General features: G+C 44.6%; 5 protein-coding genes across 12 annotated transcripts; 3 read left to right on the forward strand and 2 right to left on the reverse strand.

The window, feature by feature from the left end:
* The first annotated feature begins 115 nt into the window (after positions 1–115).
* On the forward strand, positions 116–4,732 carry LOC124198185 (gustatory and odorant receptor 24-like). The gene is made up of 6 exons (XM_046593897.1): positions 116–686; positions 756–1,111; positions 3,870–3,993; positions 4,057–4,119; positions 4,178–4,267; positions 4,331–4,732. The coding sequence occupies exons 1-6, from the start codon at positions 267–269 to the stop codon at positions 4,391–4,393; spliced, it is 1,116 nt and encodes a 371-aa protein (XP_046449853.1). The 5' UTR covers positions 116–266; the 3' UTR covers positions 4,394–4,732.
* LOC124198187 lies at positions 1,191–3,727 on the reverse strand. Its single transcript, XM_046593899.1, has 2 exons — positions 2,965–3,727; positions 1,191–1,463 (listed from the first exon to the last, which is right to left on the reverse strand). The coding sequence occupies exons 1-2, from the start codon at positions 3,699–3,701 to the stop codon at positions 1,376–1,378; spliced, it is 825 nt and encodes a 274-aa protein (XP_046449855.1). The 5' UTR covers positions 3,702–3,727; the 3' UTR covers positions 1,191–1,375.
* Positions 4,733–6,457: 1,725 nt separating the features above from the next.
* On the forward strand, positions 6,458–9,140 carry LOC124198486. Its single transcript, XM_046594343.1, has 5 exons — positions 6,458–7,313; positions 7,378–7,893; positions 7,962–8,024; positions 8,087–8,176; positions 8,268–9,140. Exons 1-5 carry the CDS (start codon positions 6,795–6,797, stop codon positions 8,331–8,333), a joined length of 1,254 nt encoding a protein of 417 aa, XP_046450299.1. The 5' UTR covers positions 6,458–6,794; the 3' UTR covers positions 8,334–9,140.
* On the forward strand, positions 8,706–20,879 carry LOC124198484 (MAP7 domain-containing protein 1-like). Of its 8 annotated transcripts, none has more exons than XM_046594337.1 (15): positions 8,706–9,288; positions 13,586–14,074; positions 14,162–14,362; positions 14,428–14,564; positions 14,626–14,785; positions 14,978–15,177; positions 15,395–15,501; positions 15,586–16,492; positions 16,562–16,643; positions 17,084–17,302; positions 17,879–17,981; positions 18,044–19,464; positions 19,529–19,850; positions 19,917–20,081; positions 20,173–20,879. In XM_046594337.1, the coding sequence occupies exons 2-15, from the start codon at positions 13,781–13,783 to the stop codon at positions 20,193–20,195; spliced, it is 4,341 nt and encodes a 1,446-aa protein (XP_046450293.1). In that variant the 5' UTR covers positions 8,706–9,288; positions 13,586–13,780; the 3' UTR covers positions 20,196–20,879. The 8 variants fall into 8 exon arrangements, with proteins under 8 accessions (XP_046450293.1, XP_046450297.1, XP_046450296.1 ...); XM_046594335.1 differs by having other exon boundaries at positions 8,906–9,288; positions 15,562–16,492; XM_046594338.1 differs by having other exon boundaries at positions 8,906–9,288; positions 14,168–14,362.
* Positions 20,878–22,180, reverse strand: LOC124198487 (methylthioribose-1-phosphate isomerase-like). The gene is made up of 2 exons (XM_046594344.1): positions 21,914–22,180; positions 20,878–21,845 (listed from the first exon to the last, which is right to left on the reverse strand). Exons 1-2 carry the CDS (start codon positions 22,046–22,048, stop codon positions 20,922–20,924), a joined length of 1,059 nt encoding a protein of 352 aa, XP_046450300.1. The 5' UTR covers positions 22,049–22,180; the 3' UTR covers positions 20,878–20,921.
* Between the last annotated feature and the right edge of the window lie 3 nt (positions 22,181–22,183).

Below are 22,183 nucleotides of genomic sequence, written 5' to 3' on the forward strand. Positions count from 1 at the left end.
AATATTTTAATTAATTAGTATTTAATCTTTCTAATTGCAAGCGTTTTGACACAGCCGTCGAATAATTTAGGCGGGCCCCCATTTTGTTCTACACGTCTATCAATTAAACGTATGGTATTGAGTACAACTCATTTAACTATTTTCCCATTATCAGAGATCAATAAATTGCTTAATCAACTGCATTCTTATTACACTTGTATAAGAGCTCGCCAGTTTTGTGTTGTTGATGCATTCCCCTTTAAGCTCTGGTGCCAACAACAGCCAAAATGAGTTTTCAGTGGAGCCTTCAGCCCATGATAAAGTGGATGCACTGCATCGGCGTTTACTTGGAGTCACCTGGAAAAAACAATTCTTCTGGGTTTCGTTTATTTGTTACTGCTTATGGTTTCATCCTCTTTTTTGTTAACATCTTAAGTAACGGAATGATGGCTGCCAAGTTCTTACAGGGTTTTGAAAATATCTCCCATCAAACAACTTCTTCTGTTCTTTGGAATGCTGTCGTCTCTCAAACGAATTATATCTTGGTGACTATCGGCTGTCAGTTAAGTTTGATTTCTGGCGCTGTCTCCACATGGCCCGGTATGATTCACATTCTCCGTGAAATGGAAAAAGAACGTTACTTTGCTGTAAAAGATTTCCATCATTTCCGTCGCATTTACCTGTCAGGACTCGGTTTTCTTATCGCGGTAACATCAGTTGATTTAATTTTAAGCATATAATGAAATAAAAGTTTAACTAATGATTTCTTGTTAAAGGTTATCCTTGCCATCCTTGGAATTGCTGTGACTATTATTATGTCAACGCAAAATCTAACAAAAGTGGACAAACTTTTTCAAATTTGCTTTACATTTCTTTTAATATTCGTGTTCAGTGGCGGAGCTTTGTTTTCTTGCTTTGGGTGGATGGTGGCCAGTATGCTGACGATCCTAGCTGAACGTGTCGTGGAGCAAAGTAACTCTAATTGCAGTGATTGGGAAAAGATGTTTGTTAGATGGAGACATCTATACTTGAAGATTTCGCGGCTAGTGGACAAGATGAATGAATGTTATGGTTTTCTTCTTCTGTTTTTAATTACAAGTAGTTTCGTCGTGACGATTAATTCTTCATTCATAATTTGTAAATTGTTCGAGCGAGCTTTAGCTCGCGATGAGCAATTTGGATTGTTGGGGGAATGGAGTGAAGACATTGACTGTGTGCGACCTCTATATTTCAGCTGCTTCTCAGCAAACAAAAGAACAACAAAAACGGGGGATAGGTGAGAGATGGCGCTCAGGTGGGCGGACCTTTCCCTTAGACACATCAGAATTGGAAGCAAAAACAAACTGTGGATCTGGCTTAACGGAAAATGTGTAAGGTGATCCATGGTTCAAATGGCCTATTTGTTGTTGATGTTCTGATCGCCTTTATTGGCGGGATTGGGTGAGCCACGGTCGAAATTGGATCTGCGGCTATCATTGTTGTATCTAGCAAAAAGATAGAAGGAAAGAGGAATTAGTGGGCCGTCAATAATCGGATGCTGCACCTAATTCAAGTTAAATAACATAATGATAACGGGAATGAAGTGGGCGGGATGGGTGGTTAGAAGACAGTCAATGTCTTCACTCCATTCCCCCAACAATCCAAATTGCTCATCGCGAGCTAAAGCTCGCTCGAACAATTTACAAATTGTCGGTAAATTCGTTCGACATTGACTGTGTCTTTAAAGCAAGATATAATCAGATATAATAAGATATAAGATGAGACCCCCTGATGGTCGACAGTTACCAACGCCTGATTGAAAATTGGAGCTCGTGGGAGCCCTGCTGGACTGTGTAACATGGATGCGCCACCAAATCGGCATTTCGTCTAAAAGGGCGTCAATACTCTTTCATACGAATAGTTGTCGAAGGGTTCCTTCCCACCGTGCTGCAGCTCTTGCTGGAATGAAAATTAACAAGGAAAGCTAATACCTCCTTGACGCCAGACAACAGAGAGTTGTGGTTCCGTTGCTTACACCAACTGCTCCCAGCGACCTCAGCGGACTGGTATGCAGGGTGCGTATTCGATCGAATTGCTCCCAGTATGAGCTCGATAATTTCCTTCGGAAAGGTTCGTTCTTCCAGACAACTCCGGAGAACCACCGAGCGATAAAACAGATGGATTCGTTCCTGTCAATGGATGACCCTCCCCCAACGGGGAGATCAGCCTACTTGGATGGGAAGAGAAGGAGCGGAATTTCCGTTGCTAGCTCTATCAGGGACGGGAGGTCAGTGGTGTTGCTAGGGCAATCTCGGCTAGTTTCCTAGTCCTTATTCGTTTCATACTGCCCCCCTCCCTTCTTAAAAAGGATGCATCCGACGCCCTGGACAAATCCGTCGTCGGGAAAAATGAGCGGACGGCCAGATGTAAAATCTGCCTTTGAAACCAACCAAGAAGGACTTCTACGAGCCTCTTGTAAACGTGCCGAAAGCGTAAATTGCTCTCTTGACCTGATCAGATGACCATCCGGTTTGGAATCTAAGGGGATCCGAAGAGCACGGAAGTGTGCTGGGGCAATGCTATACCCGTGCGCCGAGATTAAAATCTCATCCCAATAAAGTTCGAGGCGAAGGTCGTTCTTCCGCAGGAAGGTTACCACTCCCCTTACTAGTCTGGTGAACGCCCATCACATTGAGTTTAAAACGAAGGAGGGGGGGCACGAATTCGAAGAAAAACGCCCCCATTTAAACTGAAGGAATTTCAAAAGGCCTTCAAAAATAGGAAAAAATTGAGACCGACAAGTATGAGTCAATCAAGTTCAGCTTGGTGAGCCAACCCGCTCCCAAATAATTGGACGGGATCACAAATAGAATTTAGTTGTAGATATGGGGCCACCGTTGATAAATTCCACCGATCGAAAGCCGGTCTTGACAATTTAACATAAAAACGCGCTATGCGTCCAAGAGAAAAAACCCATAAAAGGAAAGGAGAATAGATTGGACATACCGAGATCCTTTAAAATTGGAATAGCGACCGCCTGAAGATGAAGGGGGGTGGCTGAAATCGCGATTCGATTGGCGTTGATCATGACCACCTTTAGATCCGGGCGCGCGAGGGGCTCCCGCGTTTTCGAGAGCGTTCAGAGTTTTCACTTGCTCGACCAGGGCCTGGGTGAACTTCGGACCGAAGAGGTGTTCTCCACCCGTTGGCAGGACAGCTTTGTCGTCTAGCAGTCCAATATTCTGCGGGTAGATTTGGGCCAGAATGTTGCGGCGTCGCGCGTTCGTGATGTCGTGGTACACCACCGCCCAGAGCTTCAGAGCTGTTTTGACCGCCTTGGCGTCGGCTCGGGATTTCTTCTTTTTCTTGAGCCGACTTGCTAGAAACATGATGGGCTTGACTAAGTCAAGGATCTTGAAGGTTTGGTTTCTGTAGATTTTCTCGATTGGGTCGATGTTGACCTTGGCTGCCGAAGATGACTTAACTGCCTTCAGCCGGATGTAGAATGCATCATCTAGATTGGGGTTGATCAGCAGGTCGGCGTTCTTCTTTAGCTTGGGTCTAAAGGCCTCTCTAGCACTTTTCGCTCGAGTGTCATCTAAACCCGATACGACCCAGTCGGCCAAACTAGCTGACTTTTCACTTGAGAGACGAAATTTCTTTACGCCTCCTCTTCTTGATGAGTCGGAGCCTGAACTACTAGAATTTGAGCTAGAATCGCTTGACTGTTCGGGATCCGACATGATGTTTGCACAACGAGAGCGAAAAGAGATCTGATGTGTCTAAGGGAAAGGTCCGCCCACCTGAGCGCCATCTCTCACCTATCCCCCGTTTTTGTTGTTCTTTTGTTTGCTGAGAAGCAGCTGAAATATAGAGGTCGCACACAGTCAATGTCGAACGAATTTACCGACAATCATGCGTGACGTCAACGATGAGGGCATCGACTACAATTGCGTCATCCATTCATTCTTTTTGATTATCCAATTTTCACACTTTGCTGTTTTGGCTTACGTTCCCCATCGCATCCGAGAATCAGTAAGTTTTTACATTAGTAACTAACTAACTTGGTTCTAACAGTTTTTAATTACGTTAATCAAGGCAATCTATTTGAGTAAACAATTACGAGAACTTAAAATCGGTAATGAGGCGAGGCAAAACAAGGTAATCTTAACAGAATTTGATTTATGTAACCTTTATTTCTTACTAATTAATATCGTAGGTGAATTTCTTTATTTTGGACGTGTTGAATTCGCTACCTCAAATCACGGCACTCGGCTTATTTGATGTTAATCTTCGCCTGGCCCCAACAGTAAGTCATTAAACGTGAAATTTGAATATGTTATGTAACAGCCCGATATTTGTTTTTCACTAGATAGTTGGAACAACCTTGACGTATTTGGTCATTTTGTGCCAACTGCATTATTCCGCGAAATAAAAGACCTGGGGCGGAATTGGAGGTGGGGCTTAAAAGAAAATCAAGATGGCCGCCCTAGTTTGCGAACCCATCCCCCTCCTTTTCTTTGTCAGTGATTCCTCCCCTTTCCTTTTGGTGGGATTTTTGCAGTGCAGTACTTATCTTTCTTGTGGCAACATGCGTTTCTTTTCTTGTGATTCAATTAAATGTTACCACTGTGTATTATTATGAGTGAACACTGAAGCTATAAGAATTAGCTTTGCTGAAATGGAAACATTTTTGGTTTAACCTTCAAATTGAACATTTGTGTGATCAGAATGTGTTGCTTAGAACATCACTCATAGTCATACTCACACAGCATGCGTGGATTCGGTAAGTCGTCATTTGGCTTTGGTCTTTCTTTGTTTGTTTGCTATCCCTGCAAGCTGATACAAGTGCGATTTATTTTATTTGGTCTTAAAGTTTCTTCCATTATCTGTCCATTGTTGGAATTCAGCATGTAAGTCACCCGACAAAGATGATAGAACAGAAATCTGTGGCTCAAGGTGTTAGATGGAAAATAGAAACACCGACAGATGTATAATAACCAAATTGATTAGACTATAGAGGTAGACCTGGGTCATCACTATTATGAGATTCATTACAGCAACGATATGAAATGAATAATTCGTTATTCCCTTTTGGCTTCAAAGAGTTGATTTTCTTTGATTTTGCCATTTTGGCGGGCGCTGGGAGGCGGGAATTTTAATATATCTTGAGCGTGGTTAATTAGAATATTTGTGTCGTCTGCTTTCATTTTGTTTCACAGTTTTGAAAAAGCAAAAAGAGACCAAGTTTCAGACATTTTATATTACAGAAAACTGGACGGATCACTGGTCTGAAGGTCTGAAGGAAACGTGTACGTACGTGCACGACTGCAAGAGAAATAGGAAAACCAAATAAAATGTGGTCGTCGTGTGAATAACTTTGGTGTCGTGACTCCCCATGCTCTCCACTCCATGCTGTTTCTCAGGTAAATAAAACTAACAATACAAATGGAATAATTTTGGGAGCTTACATAGAATCTGTTCCAAATATGTGAAATGTTGGTGCCCGATTAGAGTGGGCAATGATACATTAGCATTTATCATTTATGCTCGGTGTTGATCAATGGCAGAGTTTGTTTGCTTTATTTAACCTTTATCTTTGTGCAAATTTCAGGCCTGAGCCATCCATCGGAACCACAAGATGTGCAAGTTGTGAATACTGACAAGTCATCATCAACAATCTCAACATCGTCAATTGGGTGATTATTTTTGTAACTTATTAATCAACCTGTGACCTGCCGTATATTTTAATGGTGTCTGAAACTTGCATAAAAGAGTAATCCTGTAAGTAATTCTGTTTATTAACAAGAAGGGTCCCAATGTCTTCTTTCTAACTTTTCCTGTCTCTGAAATATTTGTTTCGTAACCCATTTTTTAATTTTCTGTTTAGATAAACAGCTTCTGGTTTAATTGGAAAAACTCTGTCCTCGTGTGCACCCATGTGAAGGTGTGTATATATTCACGATGACCCCCTTTTCCTATCCTGCCTGGCGTCAACTTTACTGAGGATGGATAGAGCACTTGTGATGGATGCCTGGCTGTGACTTTCCTGGGCTTAAAGGTAGGAAAAATTTATCAAATCTATTCTTCCTTTTTTTAATTATTTGATGGCGTTGGTTATAAAATGTTACGGAGTACGATTATTCCTGAGCTAGGCCTTTGACTGGAACTCTATTCTCATGTCATTTCGATAGCGACATTTTTGTCATAGCGACTGCACATCAGGCTTGTTTTATTCAGTGGTAATAATTTTCTTCCGTTTCGTTGAGGATCTAGTTATCTTTTTTGTCTCAATTGAAAGAAAAAAAACTTGAAAAATCCAAACTCTCAAATGAATTTGGGTGATTAGTAAAAAAACATCTAAAAGGATTTCCTCATTGCCCAACCAATATTGATTGCATTCATTTGCGTAAAAGCGCAAGTGTCACTGCCCTTGAGTTGTATGCTCATCTGCTAATTCAGTTGTCTTTCATTGTGGCGTGGCCCTGGCTGTCATTCTTGACAAAACTTGACGTTTTCTCATTTTCGCTTTTGCATTTGTACGAAAAAGTCGTACGTGAAGAAGTAAACTGTCAACACCCGAGAGGTTTTGATGTTCCCTCTTGTTCTTGGTTGACATTTTCTTGGCGTATTACTTTTTAAACTTGAGTGAGGTACTCGTTTCAGTGATGAATTACTTTGAGTCGTTCCTAATAGACTCGATGGTTTATTGATATGTTGTTACCTTGGCAACATAACAGTACTATTGCATTTCGCAAAGAGGAGCTTACAAGCCCATATTAAATGGTCAAGGTCCGTGGGTCAAAGCAGTAATCCGTATTAGAGTCGGCCCAGAAATGGTCAAAAGCAGTAAAATAAAAGTTGTGGCCGTTTCACCTTCTAACATTGTGACAAGCGACTACCTAACTAATGATTCGACAGTATTAAATTTTGATTGGTCTTTGAAGCCGATAACGACTTGGCTTCAAATTTTTGGCATTCAGCCACCGCTAATCTCCTCTGTTAACCGAAACAGTTGTTGCAATCGGTTTGTGGTACTCATTCCGATTGCAGTAGTTTTCTATTTTCTGAATGTTGGCTGCAATGGGTTTGCTCTAGGACAAATTAAATGGAATGCCACCAAGAAGAACTATAGTAGCAGTTCTACCAGGAACTGGAATTCAATCATTAACGAAATGAATTTTAGTTTACTGACTTTGGCGACACATTCCGCTCTTTTATTCTTCAGCTATTTCATGGCTTGGAAGGGTCTGACGGAAGTGCTCCGGCGATTGGAACAATGCCACCAATTTGACAGTGGCCATTATAAAAAATTCCGGAGAATCTGTACAGTTGGGTCTTGCTTCATGTTGATCGTAATCATTTATCTTTCGATTTCCTAAATTATTTCTTAAAATTATTTGGACTTGTATTTTATAGGAAATTGCCATTGAATTATTTGAGACACTTTATGGCCTTTTATCGTTCGACGCAAAGATATTACCAACCTTCCGTGTTATTTTATCCGGATTGAGGATGGTGTCACTCGTGTTCCCATTTCTTGGCACTATCCTGTTCTGTTGTCTGGGATGGATGGCTTCGATCATGTTACGAATCATGGCAGAGGAAATTGAATCGTCAATCATCAATCGCCCTGTTAATAACTCTAGATTGAATAATTGGGTCTTGATGTCTTTGGATGGATGGAGGCGCCGCTATTTCCTGATTGTCGAATTTGTGCAGCAAATCAACTGCCATTTCGGTTTTATTCTTTTGGTCGTCACGGCATCAGAATTCGTTCGGATAACCAACACATCTTTCCAATTACTCGTTGAATTTCTAAATAACAGTTGGACATTGTCTAGCATGTCCACGATCTTGATTGCCTTTGACTTTATTAAAGAGACGGCCTGCTTCTGTATTTTGCTCTACGTACCTACTAAAATCCATGGAGAGGTAAATTGATGAAACTTATTGTTATGGTGAAAAACTTGAAAAGGTTATCAGTGGTTTTCCATATTAAGGCCAGTGACTTGGTCAAACGGTTGCGGATGATGGACTTTGACGATTACGGTCCCCGAACCCAGGTATTAGTGATAATTGGCATATTACACCATGTCAATTCGTATTAACGGGAATTTATTCACAGATGAAATTTCTAGTTGAAGAGATGACTCATTCGCTTCCGAGTATCGCACCGATGGGGTTAGTTCAAATAAATGTCCAACTCATTCCAACGGTATTGAACCAAATTAATCTCTCAATCTCATCGATAAAAAATCGCTAATTTTAATTTTTTCGATGTAAATTCTTTCATTCTTTTGTATTAGCTGATTGGAACGACGTTGACATATTTGATTATCCTTTGCCAGTTTCACTCGTCAGAGACTGTCTAATAAAATTTGAATACAAAAGGAAGACTACGTGGGAAAAATTCGATTATGAGTGGACTCGTACAGAAGCTTTTGATAAGAGGATTTCATTGCAAGACCGTTCACCGCAAGTATTTTTTGTTGGTTTTATGTATTTCTTTCGGACGTATACTTGCGAGCGTATCCGCCACATATACTTGGCGTTGCTTGTATAGGGAAGATCATAACCTACTCTAAACACGGCGGCTGCACCGAGTCACGTGATGATCGTTATCATTAAAAAAAAATCAAATCTTTTCTTTCGGCAATTTGATGATTTTTAAATGTCTCGTTTTCCTACTACTAGATGGCGTGAAAGAATCAAGTTGTAAATCTCACCACTAGATGGCGAAGCCCCACATAAACGTCAGATTTTGTTTGCACCGAGATTCTCGTTTCGAAAATACCTCGAGGCCAAAATGTCTCGATGTTCAAAGAGTTTTTTTACGGGTAGGAGGAGGGAGGTGGTACGTGAACAGAGGGTGGCAGCTCAACAAGGTTTCCCCTATCTCTGTTGGTGAGGGGGGGTTTCGGTGTGTCGCTGGCGTCGTCACTACGAGTCGGGACGTTGATTGGAGTGGACGGTGCGCGCGTCTCGAGAGTCGGCGTCCAAAGAAAAGAAGAATCAACACACGACGACCAACTCGAAAAACGAATCAATCAAAAACCCTAAGAGATAATTAAGAGACTTGATTTCGTTTGTTTTCTCTCAACTGGCCCAGTGCTTTTCAATTGTGTCAGTTTGTTGTGTGTCTGTGTCGAGTTTTCCGTGTGTCTAATCAATTGAATAAGTGATTTGAAATCGTGAAGAAATCATGTGGAATGTTCCAGTGCCTGCCTAGCCCACACACACACTCTGACGTACACACCTTGTTGATTACACACACACTAAATAGCCTCAGAGACCATTGACCGTGCGCTGCAGCTAATAATCACCAAGGTAACGAAACTTTTCTCTTTTCTGCTGGTGTGTCTGCAATCAGTTGACTGAATTTCAACAGCTATTGATGATGATGTGTATTGATATTGACTGGTAGCACAGTAGAGCGAATGAAAGTGTGAAGGAGGAATGTTCTGATAATTGTACATTGCCCGTGGTGGGATTGTAGTTCGTTAGTGAACTGCTGTACTAAACACAACGAGAAAGAGAGAAAAGGTTTTTTGAAAGGGAACACACAAAGGCCCTAGAGGCAAGGTCGTCCCCTTGGGCGAGTAACTCGATTCGATTAATCGATTGCTTATCTTTTCTCTCGTTTGGTCGATATAATAACATTCCACCTCCATGTGTCTTATCTGTCGCTCTAATCAGCTTTTCGTTTTTTCATAAATCTCGTTACACAGTCCAAATGATGAAATATGATGGATGGTCTATTTTTCCTTTTGTTTTATTTTAAATACCGGACATCCTGTCTCTTGTGTGTCATCCTTTTCCACTCTAATTCTTCTTCTTCCTTTTTTCTGATTATTATTTCTGGCGTTGATTACAATTTTTTGTTGTTTTTTAAGCGACACCTGGCGCCCAAAAAAATACTCTGCCCATTTGATATCCCACCCCTCTCTTGTTTGAAAGTTATTCGATCCGGAACTAATTCGTTTTTGTCGACTTCCGGTGACTGGCCAACATTTTTGTTCGTTGGTCGCCTGAATGGGACAAACACGAGGAGTAGAAAAAAGGGAAAATTGTTTGTTCCTTCGTTCCGCTTTGACGATTTTTACTTCATTTTCTTCCCTTTTATTTTATTTCAATCCACGGCTGAGAGATGTGTGTGATTCAAAGTAAACATTCCGGCCGGATTTTGTGGAATTTTGTTGTTTGATTGGAGGAATGTAACTGGTGAGGCCCAGTTATATTTTTGCCTGGCCAGAAAAGTTGGTCGGTCGATGATGCGATTGTTGTTGTTGTTGTTGGCTGGATGAATCCGCTGGTTGGTAGAGAGAGATAGACGTGGCTGACGAACGGTGATTTGAACGAACGCGGTCTGCTCCGTTGTTCCCGGGAGCGTTTTCTTCTTCTTCTAGCCAGTCAGCCGTGGGTTGGGGAAGGATGGAACGTGTTGTTTGCGTGCGTGTCTTGAGAGAAAAAGGGTCGATGTCCTCCACTAACCTGCACTTCTTTTCTTTCTTCTCCTAACATCTTCCAACACAAACGGCACAGGTGTGTGTGAACCAAAGGCACCTGCGCTCCTTCTCCCGCATCACCCAAAATGCGCATTGCTGTTGTTGACTTGTTGTTGTGCCGCAATTATTTACCCCCCGACCGTTTGTCTTTTTCATCAGCCGTGGGGCGAGAGTCAATCAAACAATTTCATCACTTTGCCCAATTCTGCAACTACGGACACTGACTGTTGACTCAAGTCCCGTACTACCACCAAAGTCAGTGGCCAGGAGAGACGAGGGGGATCAAGTTGTTGTTGGAGCTAATCATTTGCCAGCGGTTGGTGGCCACCACCGCGGCCGTGTGGTTTTCGGTTCTTGTGGTTTCCAACGATCAAATAATAATAATAAAAATGGGTTTGAGGGGGGAGAAAAAATAAGAAAAAGAATTCCAAGGGTTTAATTCTGTGTGTGTTAAGGTGAACGATCTCTCTCTCCGGCTGGATTGGTTAACTGTTTTTATAGAATTCCGGTACGGCGGCTTTGGCCTTATAGACGATATTTGATATCGTCGTTAGTAAATTACCGGAGCAGGACAACACACGAACGAACCAACGGAGATAAAAATCATATTTCTTCTATTCTTTGGTTAAAAGACGACATAGAAAAAGTGGAGCAACGAAAAAATCAAACACACAAAGTGTTTTGTGTGTTTGGAGTTGTTTCCCCCCGCAGCTCGTCGGCCGCATTCCTGACGAGAAGAAAAAAGATAATGGCGAGAAAGATATTTTTTTGATGGTGGTGGGGGTTATTATCTGCTTTGCCGTGCGCGATGACGTTACATGTGCCATTAAGTCGCTTATAATTGACTCTGCGCTGTGCAAAGGAGATTGGAGGCCATTGTGGGAAAACATTGGCAGGAGTGGAAATTTAAAAAAAACATTGTTTCCAAGGCAACCGAGAAGACGACGGTCGTTAAGATCGCATCATCACACCTCACAGTCTCTGAGCCAACAACTTTTTTCGAGTGGTGGGGGAGAGTCCCGTTTTTCTCGTCTAATTTTAGCCATCCCTCACCCTTCACCGGTGTCAGTGACGTCAGTCAAAACTTTCAAGTTCTATTTTTCTTAGAAGTAAATAAATAAGAGATGGAAAGATTTTCTTCCGGAAATGTTCATCCGGTTTTGTACGTCAAATGTAGGGGGAGGAAAGAGAGAGAAAAAGTTGTGATGGTTTGTTTATAATATCGGGCGCTTCTGTAATGGAATTAGCCATTCAAAATGGCCGTTCTTGTAACTGGGCGAGAGGGTGTAGTAGATGTTGTGATATATATTTTTAGAAAGGTTTCCCTCTCCTGCCACCCCTCTGCTGCTACTCCTTGTGCTCCTGCTTTTACTTTGAAGAGGAGCAGACGACGACCTCTTTTGGAAAACCGGTCGGATTATTATAATAACACGGCAGCAGCAGCCCCCACCGAATGGAATGCCAGTAGCAGCCGGGGCCCCGAAAAAAATAAAGTCCAACTGTGGAAAAACTCCTCTTGAGTTACAGACAAGGAGCCCACAAAGAGGAGGAACTTTTCTTCTGGTTTCTGTCAGGATTTTTCGTTTCCTTTTCTTGACGGTCGGAGATCGATGATTGTCTTTCTTTCTTCTTTTTTATTTCTTTGTGTGTCAGTTTTTACACAAACAGACGGACACACGCGCGTCGTGGATTGTTCAAGGGGCTAATCTTATTGGGGTGACTCTTTTTTGCTTGTCGCATTTGACCGTTTTGTGGGTTCTCCTTTTTGCAACGGAGTAAAATCACAACTATCCGCATTCCGCCGGCTCTTTCAATCAAACCGAAAAATAAAATAAAAAGTTTCTATTTATTTTCTGGTGGGGAAAATAGAAAAATATGAGAGAAGCGCCTCTGGCGGCGTGACACGGGCTGCGGTGGGAAAAAGGTGAGGCTCCACGACGACCTTCACAGATATCTTCCGATCGTCTTTTGTTTTCTTCTTGTGATTCATTTTTCCCGAATTTTTCCTAGTCGGCGGTGCCAAATGTGCACGCCTCGTCTTCGTCGTCGGGTGTCGTCATTTTCAATCCCGAAAAAGGTTTCGTCGATGTGTCACGGGCCGCATGACATTGGCATTTTCTTCTTTCCTTTGTGGGCACCACCCGTTTCTTCTTTTATTTCTCTCCAGCTGGCAAGTGAAGGGGTTTGTTGGCCATCTAGCGGGCAACTTTTCATTTCCCAAAAAAAGAGTTGAAGAAAAAGAAGAAAATGCCGACACGACACGACTGCCGTGATATTTGAGATGAAATTGGCCGGTGGACGGTGGCGCCAGGTGGCTGAAACCCAATGGCTGCGCTTAATTCTCTTTCTTTCTTTCTTCTTTTGGCACAGGTAAAACTCGAGAAAAAGAAAGAAGAAAAGGTGATGACGACTAGGAGAGAGGAATGTTCCACAACAACATGGCCGGTGTACTGGAGAGAAGGGCCTTTTCTTTTCTCAATGGAACTCGATCCGGCCCTTTTTGTCTCTTCATTTTCGCCAGAATCTTGTCCTTGTTGTTGGATGCAACGGGGGGTAGTTGTTGTTGGTGCTGGCCACAGTTTCGAATGTCGCAGAGTAACCCGATACTGTTTTTTTCCTCTTTAAAACTCTGCGGGGAAAATTGAATATTGATGAGATGATGGACCAATTATTACCCGACAAAAAAATGAAAAGTCCAACATTTTTAGAAAATCAAGCGGACAATGAACTGGGCCGGCTGTGAATGTTTTCCTTGCGGAACGGATGAATAGCCAAAAATAAATCTCTTCTTCTATTCTTTTGTTGTTGAAGTGAGAAACAAAATTCCCTTTCACCGATTTGTCGGTTTTTCGTGAGAAATTTCGGTGGTGCGGGACTCATCCGCACACACTTCTTTGTGCCGCAGCAATGGCGGCCAAAGCAGAAAAAAACAGTTTTGTGTTTTTCTGGGCCACTGTTAATCAAAATTGAGAAGGAATGGAAGTCAGGAATGACGAACGGGATATGCTAAGCTGCAGGCGATACATTTCTCCGTTCATTCTTGGTCGTGTCACATCTGTTTTCTCATTCACTCTAAATATTCATCTTTTTCTTTCTTTCTTTATGCGTTTATTTTTCAGGTGGAAAACAGGTTTGCCCGTCGATGAGTTTCCAACGGCGGCCCAGATAATCAAACAACCCAGCCAACAACCCCCCCTCCGCCAACAACAACTCAATTCTTCCCAAAACTGTTGTTGTTTGTTGTTCCTGTCCATGCGTGATTGACGTCCACCCGTGGGACCCTCTTTTTTTTTGGAAATCAAGAAATTCCCGAGATGCCTGGAACGCTGGACGAGGTCAACTGTTGCGTGTCTCCCACGCCAACGGGTTCTTCCGGTCTGTCGTCGCCTCCTCCGCCCGCCTCGTCCCTATCGCCCCAGCACCTCCAGTCTCACCAGGACTCGCTCAACAATTCGCAATCGTCGCGCGAGTTCAAAGATTACAACGGCATCCGCAGCTGGGGATCGCGCAACAACAATTCGCGATCCAGCAGCGCCCTGGACAGGCATAGCGAATCCAGCGAGAGTCTCGACAATCATTCGACCTGCAGCGCCAATGGCGGCCGACAGGTACATTTCCACACAGTCAAATCTAATTTAATTGGTGGAAGAAGAATGTTTATATTTTTTTTTTTAAATTCCGGCCGGAATTAAAAGATGCAGGATTTCATTGGTTCGTCCGAGTACATTCCGACCCGTTCGACCAAAACCGCGCCCAAAGTGGCCTACAATCCCATGCAGTTTGTCAAGACTGGGCCGACCAAATTGGCCAAAACGGCCCAGGAGCAGCTCAAGAAAGCGGAAGAAGTCAAAAAGGTCCGCGAGACGAAAAAGGACGACGCCGAGGATTGGCAATCGGTAAATTCATTTTTTTTCCAAATTCATTTAAATAGTTTATTAATTTATATTTCCGGATTTGATAGAATTTGGAAGGATGGAAGTCGAGTCGGCGGAAGCGACAGGAGCACGTAATTGAGCGAGTCACCGAAGTCAAGCGGATGGAACAAGAGGAAGCGCTAAAAGCCTCTGAAGCTGCCACCAAACGGCTCATCAATATCCGGTAGAATTCAAAATTCAATTTTAAATGAAATTAAAATTAAAATTTCAATTTTTTAAAAAAGGGAGAAACGTGGGAAATTGTCGGCGTTGTATTCGGTGGAGGACAACGACGAGATTGAATTCCTTTCGAATTCAGACGAATGTGGAACGACGACGGTGGCATCCGGCGATCCGGTTGATTCTTCGCCCGACTCGTCCGTCTTCAACGGAGACACCAGTCAGGTATTTTTATTTTAAATTCACCTTTAATTTATTCACGAAATTTTCTTTCAATTTATTGCGCAACAACCGCCGTCACCACACTGAAATGTGATTGTTGTCTGCCTGTGTGTGGCTTTGCGGTTTTCCGGTGAGAGATTCATTTGATTTTTTCTTCTTTTCAACTCGGTTGCGATCCATTTCCCATGAGCGCAGAATTCGGCAACCGAACAGGCGGCGTCGATCACGAACACGGTAACGACGACGCCCAGTGACCTGGGATCGCATCAGGGTGATGAGTACACGTACGAGAAATCCATCGAAGATTACGTCAAATTCTCCACTTCGGCTCTGTCGAAACAACAACAGGAAACGAGGAGCACCAGCAGTCGAACAACATGGACGAAATCGTCCAGGTGAGTTTCTTTTCCCAGTCAGGCCGGGCCGGGCCATAAAGGGCAGGTCGTAAAAACCGCAGCAACGAGTCGAGTTCTTCTCCACTTTACGACTGCCATTCGGGTTGTTGTTGTTGTTATCTGCTTGTGGCCGTCGTCTTATCAAATCAAAAGCACTCACTCATCCTCCTCCTATTCTTAACTTTAATCGTGTTTGTTCCTTTTTGGCTTATGGCAGGATGGAGCAGGAGGAGCAGAGGGTGGAGGTCGTCGTGAAACGACAGGAGGCCACCAAGGTGGACCAACAGCCCCCCCAGGCGTCCGACAGGAATAATAAACCCACCGGTAAATATTTGGCTGGCACAACCAACGCCCATTTTTATTTTATGCTAATCAACCATGCAGCAAATATTGACCTTTTTCGGGCAGATAACGCCGCCGCCGATTTGGTCATGGTGAAGCGACGCTCCGTTTTCGAACGGGACCATTTCACCACGGCGCCGGATGTGGATAAGGCCAGCATTACGGCCGCCAATCGTCGATCGGGTGAATTCTCGTCCACCTTCAAGAACCGATTGTCCACTTTCGAGTCGACGGAAGCGGCTGCTGCTGCCGCTGTCAAAACAGACGCCGTTGTGGCGCCACCGCCGAGTCGGGTGACGCCGGATCGAGATCCGCATTTCAAGAACAAATTGGCCAATTTCCATAAAGTGGAAGAAACTGCCGCCACCGCTCCGGCCAGTCATGCCCTTCCGCCTCCACCCGCTGAGGCCGATGAGACCCACACCAACAAACCCAATTTCAAAGCCAAATTGGCCGCATTCCGCCAGGTGGAAGAAAAGGCCAAATCAGCCCCGCCGCCACCAACGACGACGACGATGGCGGCTGTCAAAATGAACAACAAACCGGCCGTTGCGGCTAATAAACCCGTGATTCCGGCAGTCAAACCACCGTCTATACTCCGCACTGCCCAGGTGCCTCAACAACAGAAAGCCAAGAGCATCGAACCCATCCAGCCGGAACCGATTTACGCCAATTCATCGGTTGCCATGGCCGGATCTTCTTCTTCCTCCACTTCCGGACATCAACGAGTGGTGGTGGATGCCCAACCGTCTTACCCTTCGTCAGGTCCGCCTGCGGGTGCCGGCGATGCGGAATCTTATTCCGACTGCACGGAAGACGAAGGCATCCGCTCCTTGTCGCCCCACGGCACTCCGTCACCCACGTCGCCCACACCCAATGGAATGGAACCGCCTGAGCCTTTGCCTCCGCCTCTTCCGTCTCATCCGCCCATCGGCTATTCTCCCTACAGCTTCCAGAATCAGCAGCAACAACGGTATCAAATCCATGGATAAATTTCATAATTCCGTTTGATTGTGTTAAAATGTTGAATCTGAATTTCTAGTGAACCGGAACCTGTTGCCGGAATTGCCGACTCTCCATCGCCCAGTTCGCCTCAATTGGCTTGGCCTGCAGGCAATGCGGAGGTACAGTTTGAAATCTCCTGAAATACAGGGAGGTTATATAGCATGTCGGCAGTGGGTAGAGCCGCTAGTCTTTTTCATTTAATTTTCTTATTTAGTTTTGGCCAAATTTTTTTTTGTTTTTTTCCTCTCCCACGTCTTCACTTTTTTTGGGGTGACTCTTCCGGGGCTCTTGGAGCGGAAATTCCCTTTCCTAATTTTCCAGCACCTCCTCCTCCTCTGTTTTTTCCTTCCCTATCCTTAAAATTTTTTAGTCAAGATAATTTTTTGTTTGTTTATTTTATTTGAGTTTTTCATTTAATTTCTTTTTTTGTTTTTATTTCGATTTTTCCTTTCCCCCCCCCCTCTCACCTGGTATCCGGCCTTTTTCCTTCCCTCCCACCCTACCCCGTTTGTGTTGTTGTTGTTGTTTGGGGGTCGGGTTGTTGTTGTTGTGGGTGAAGGCTGTTGTATGGGACGATTGGGTGGTAGACTTGGGGTCGGCGGTTCAGAACGCGGCTCCTCCTTCCGAGAAACCCCCTCCTCCCCCCATCTCGAATCCTCCGACTGAGACTCCGATTGTTGTCCATCATCAATCGACTTCGACTACTTCCACTACTCCTTCCACTACTACTTGCCATTCTGCTACTACTTGTGCGAAACTCACTTCCGGCCATCCACAGGTAATCCAGTCATCACATTTTTAGACTTTTTTCTTTTCTTCTTTCTCTTTGAAACAAACAAAAAACGGGGAGGGAACCGACCACACATGGACAAAAAAAATATCATTTTTTTTAATTTTTCTTATTCAGGGGGAGTTGTCTTTCCCACCCTTTTATTATTTTTTTGTTGTAGATTTGTGAATATTTTTTTCCTGGTTGTGTGTTTCCAACTTCCTATTATTATTTTATCGATTTTATAATTGACCCTTTCATTTTTTTGCCTGTTAGTTTTATTAGAATTTCACGGTCGATTTCACTTTGGCCATTTTTTTGTTGTTGTTTCTTTTTGGGGGTTTTGCGGCTTTTTCTCTGATAGTTTTTAGTTTTTCCCACCACACACAATTTTTTAAAATGTTTGGTTGCCTTTTTATTCTCGCGGTTCGTTGCACTTTTTGTGTTTGGTAGAATTCGATGCCGGACAATGTCCTTTTTTATTTAGTACCGCCATTCATTTCTAATTCTAAACTAAAAGTTGTTTTCTAATTCGATTGTCTTTCGCAAAACAATGGACAAACACCCACCGACACATTTGTGTAGCTCCGCCGCAATGAAAAGACGATGGAACCCGCCGGATTGCGACAGGAATTGCGCAAAAGGCGATCGGATTTCCTTGGATTCGACGTCAACGCCATGGAGGACGGTAATTGAATTTTAATTGAATTTAAATTGAAAAAAAATTGAATTTTCGGATTGAATTTTTAGATGCCAAGGAACTGGCGGATGCGATCCCTCCACCGCCCGATTTGAAGACGCTCCTGCGCAACTCGTCGACGGATTACAGGGCGTCCGAGTTTGGCCTGGCCGAATGGCAACCGCCGTCGCCTCCGCACGAGGAGGAGCTGGCCCGCAAGGAGCGCGAGATCATCGAAACGCTGGAAAAGGAAGAAAACGAACGGACCGTTCGTTCAGCATCCGCCGGATTGCACAACAGGAGCCAAGACGAGCACGGAATCGAGTACGAAATGACGGCCGAGATTGACCAATTGGCTCGCGAGTGGCAGACGGGCTCCAGCATCCGCAGAGCGTCTACCAAATTCCAGCCGCACCAGCAGGAGTCGCTCATCCGCCCGGAAGGAGAAGTGAAACAGCAACTCCACGTCGAAGTCAACCACCGACAACCACATTTGCCAGCACCGCAACAACAGCAACAACACCAACAGCAGTCGATATTGGTGTCGCCTTCGTTATCTTCGTCGTCGTCATCCGCTGGCGCCGTCAAGCAAGTCTCTCCCCAGCCAATCCATCCGCAACAGTCGCAACTGTCGCCCCCCAAACCGTCACGACTCAGTGCGGCTCCTAAGCCGAAACTGCACGACGGTGAGGCCTGGATGGCCAAGCGTAAAGTGGCGTCCGAGGGCGGCGTTGCCGGAGCAACAGCAACGGCCGGAGCTGGAGCTGCTGCCGGACGTAAGGATATGAAAGACGTTTCGCGTCATTGGCTCATCCAGGAGGCGGAACAGAGGCGCATTGATGCCATGCAGGAGCGACAACGCAACTATTCGCCATTGTCGTCCTCGTCTTCCCTGCAATTAACTCCGCCCGTACGTCCGATGGCCCATCCGGCCACCACGCAGAGCCCGCCGGCTCCTTCCGCCGTCCAGCCGTCGTCCATCAACAACAATTTGATGGCGGGGACGGCCGACGGAAGTCACTGGATGTCACGTTCGTCATCTTCGACTTCGATGGATAAAATGTCGGAATTGCGGCTGCTGGGCCCCAACAGCAAAGGCGGAATGGATCACTCGTTCCGCTCGACGTCCAGTCTCGGCTCCTCGCCCACTCCTCGTCCGCTCTACGCCAATCAGGAGGAGATTTTGGAGTACGCGGATTTCACGGGAGCTCCGCACACGGCCCCACCCGTCTGGCAGGTCCGCTCTCTTGTGTCTTCCGGTTCGATGGATCAGCTGCAGAGCATCCATCACCATCACCACCACCACCTCGGTAGCATCCAGTCGCCGCCGTCCAGGCCGGCCAAGAGCCAGTCGCAAACGCTTCCGTCGGCTTCTTCCTCTTCCGCCATGCAGCAATTCAGCGGCAACGCCGCCCAGACCCAACCGTCGTGGAGGTCCACTCATCCGCCCGGTGAGACGGACAAGGAACCCATCGCCCCACTTCCGCATTCGGTACGTCATTTTGGGTCCAATTTGTTATTTGTCGATTGATTTTTAATTCATTTAATAAAATCAGGTGATTACGACATTGACGCAGCGGATGACGCAGAGGAGCAACAACAACAACAACAATGCCAATTACGGGGACTATATGAACGTGCAGGAAGCGACAGTTGCTCAACAACAACAACAGCAGTCGGCTGTTGGGTCGACGACACGAGCTGGACCTCAAGTACCGGCCCAAAGACCGGCCAATTATCGTCACCCATCGGTGGTGGGACCCAGTCACTCTGCTCCCGTCCAGTCGTCGGCCGGCGTCCATCAATCGCAAAACAACAACGACCGCATGTTGAGTGTCAGCGGCAAGAAAAAGTGCTCCCTCTGTCAGGAAGAATTAGGTCAATTAATTTCATAATTTCATTTTGATGATGTAAATTTTCTCTAAATTTTTTTATTTAAAACAGGTCGAGGGGCGGCCATGATAATTGAGAGTCTGCGATTGTTTTACCACATCAACTGTTTCCGTTGTTGCGTTTGCGGCATCGCCTTGGGCAACGGCACGGCCGGCACGGACGTTCGGGTACGCAACAACAACCTCCACTGTCACGACTGCTACTCCAACGATGACGGTGAGTACCCCAAACAAAATAAAAACTGAATAACTTGAGGCTATCAACAAACCGTTAACTCTTTCGACTTTTGGTCACACAATAAAAACAGGTCTCAAGTTCAGCAAAGTCTGAGATCATCACGCCCCGATCGCCTTTTTTTGTTTTCTATTTGATTATTAATTTAAAAAAACCAAGAGGAGGAGGAACCCGTTTTTGACAGTTATCATTTAAATAAATAATACCCTACCCCTCTATTCTCCAAATGCTTTATTAGAGCCTCCCTGAAATCAATCAACCAATCCATCACGAAATCATTTTCAATTAATTTTTTTTTGTTTCTTTCGAGTGACATCACGCCCCTTTTTATCGCGACCTGTGATTTTTCTATCGGATAATTAATTCGTCGTCATGCCTTTCCCCTCTCTTCCCCCAGTTGATTATTATATACATAAATTTCAATTTTCATTTATTTACTACCCCTCTACCCCCTTGTCTCTCAATCGTGTTCCTGACTTGTGTGCGTCTCCCATCACATGTAATTAACTCAACAAAAAGCTTTAGGTCATCAAAACAAAAGGCGAAACCGACAAATTCAAATAACAACAACAGTAATAAAAGAAGAAAAAACAACATTATGTCATAACCAAGTATTTTCTGGTAGCTCTTTTCTCTTCCACTTTTTTGATTTAGTGTGTGTGTACAGCCCCTCATGTGTGTGTGTGTGTGCGTCGAATCCTTGTAATCCTCATCATTTCAGCTTTTTATCCCTCCCTTATCCCAACCCTGAAAGACAAAGTATACAAATTTATCCAACTACATTTTGCATTATTTATTCATTTGGGTGAAATGAATAAGAGTTTAGACGGGAACAAGTTGGTCGGATTTGAAAACGCCTTTTTCCGTGACTATGCCGCCGGTGATGAGTTGGGCTGGAGTGACGTCGAATCCTGGATTCCAGCAATTGATGCCGGCAGCGGCCGTGCGGATGGAACCCGTGTGGGTCATTTCGGAGTGAGGACGTTCCTCGATGGGAATCGACTGGCCACTTGGAATTTGGAAATCTATCGAAGAGAACGGAGCGGCGACGTAAAACAAAATGTTGTGACTTTTGGCGAGGACCGCCAGTTGGTAGGTGCCGATTTTATTGGCAGTGTCGCCGTTGGCAGCCACTCGGTCGGCTCCGACAATGACGGCGTCGATCTTGAACTCTTTCATGGCTGCAGCCGCCATGTCATCACAGATGAGAGTGGCAGGGATTTTTTCGTAGACCAGTTCGAATGCTGTCAGTCTGGAACCTTGGTTGTAGGGCCTGGTCTCGGTGCAGTAGACTTGGTCCAACAAGTTGGCCTTGTGCAGGCTGCGAATGACTCCCAGGGCAGTGCCGTACCCTGCTGTGGCCAGCGATCCTGTGTTGCAGTGAGTCAACACTCTGAACTTGTCCTTGTTCCCACATTTCTTGGCTATGTCTCTTGCTCCGTGCTCCCCTATAGCCAGGTTGTCTGCAATGTCATTGGCCAGCATGGCTTCCAAATGTTTGACAATGACATCTTTGGCTTCTGCTGCATCCACTGAAGCTTTGTCTACAAGATCATTGGACAGCTTGACACAAGCCTCTGCCGCCAGTTGCATGTTGACAGCTGTGGGCCTAGACGTCACCAGATAGTCTAGTTTTTCTTTAACCAACGAGTGGAGGTCTTTCTTCGTCTCTGGTGCTGCCAACTTTCTCAATTCTACTGCCAGACTCAAGGAACCCACAATAGCAATGGCTGGGGCTCCACGAACCTAGTCACAAACAAGTATTAGCTAGACAAACAGTTCAAAAAACCGAATGTACATAGAAAAATAGTCACCTTCATTTCACGAATTGCACTCCAAGCATCTTGCACATTATTTATGGAAATGTAAGTGCAGGATTCAGGAAGCAACAACTGGTCGAGAATTTCCAAAATTCCGTCGTTGTATTTGATCGCCTGAAGAGTGGCCATGCTATTTCGAACTTTAATATACCTCACGCTATTCACCAGTCACCAACGAGACACGGCCGTAACGTGATTAGCAGACGAATCCAAAAAGTTGTTTACTTTTGAAAGTTGCCAAATTTCCAAAACTTAGGAAATCTG

This window comes from Daphnia pulex, chromosome 7 (genome assembly GCF_021134715.1).
Source record: "Daphnia pulex isolate KAP4 chromosome 7, ASM2113471v1".
NCBI lineage: Eukaryota > Metazoa > Arthropoda > Branchiopoda > Diplostraca > Daphniidae > Daphnia > Daphnia pulex.

Coding starts and splice junctions, on each gene's coding strand:
- LOC124198187 (XM_046593899.1), bottom strand. CDS start 3,701: ATGTCGGATCCCGAACAGTCAAGCGATTCTAGCTCAAATTCTAGTAGT. Junction 1,464..2,964: donor TCCAATTTTAAAGGATCTCG/GTATGTCCAATC, acceptor TCTTTTTGCTAG/ATACAACAATGATAGCCGCA.
- LOC124198486 (XM_046594343.1), top strand. CDS start 6,795: ATGGTCAAAAGCAGTAAAATAAAAGTTGTGGCCGTTTCACCTTCTAAC. Junction 7,314..7,377: donor GGTCTTGCTTCATGTTGATC/GTAATCATTTAT, acceptor TGTATTTTATAG/GAAATTGCCATTGAATTATT. Junction 8,025..8,086: donor ATTACGGTCCCCGAACCCAG/GTATTAGTGATA, acceptor ATTTATTCACAG/ATGAAATTTCTAGTTGAAGA.
- LOC124198185 (XM_046593897.1), top strand. CDS start 267: ATGAGTTTTCAGTGGAGCCTTCAGCCCATGATAAAGTGGATGCACTGC. Junction 687..755: donor GACTCGGTTTTCTTATCGCG/GTAACATCAGTT, acceptor TTCTTGTTAAAG/GTTATCCTTGCCATCCTTGG. Junction 4,120..4,177: donor ATGAGGCGAGGCAAAACAAG/GTAATCTTAACA, acceptor TTAATATCGTAG/GTGAATTTCTTTATTTTGGA.
- LOC124198484 (XM_046594335.1), top strand. CDS start 13,781: ATGCCTGGAACGCTGGACGAGGTCAACTGTTGCGTGTCTCCCACGCCA. Junction 16,493..16,561: donor CAGAATCAGCAGCAACAACG/GTATCAAATCCA, acceptor CTGAATTTCTAG/TGAACCGGAACCTGTTGCCG. Junction 16,644..17,083: donor GGCCTGCAGGCAATGCGGAG/GTACAGTTTGAA, acceptor TTGTGGGTGAAG/GCTGTTGTATGGGACGATTG.
- LOC124198487 (XM_046594344.1), bottom strand. CDS start 22,048: ATGGCCACTCTTCAGGCGATCAAATACAACGACGGAATTTTGGAAATT. Junction 21,846..21,913: donor GTGCAATTCGTGAAATGAAG/GTGACTATTTTT, acceptor GTTTGTGACTAG/GTTCGTGGAGCCCCAGCCAT.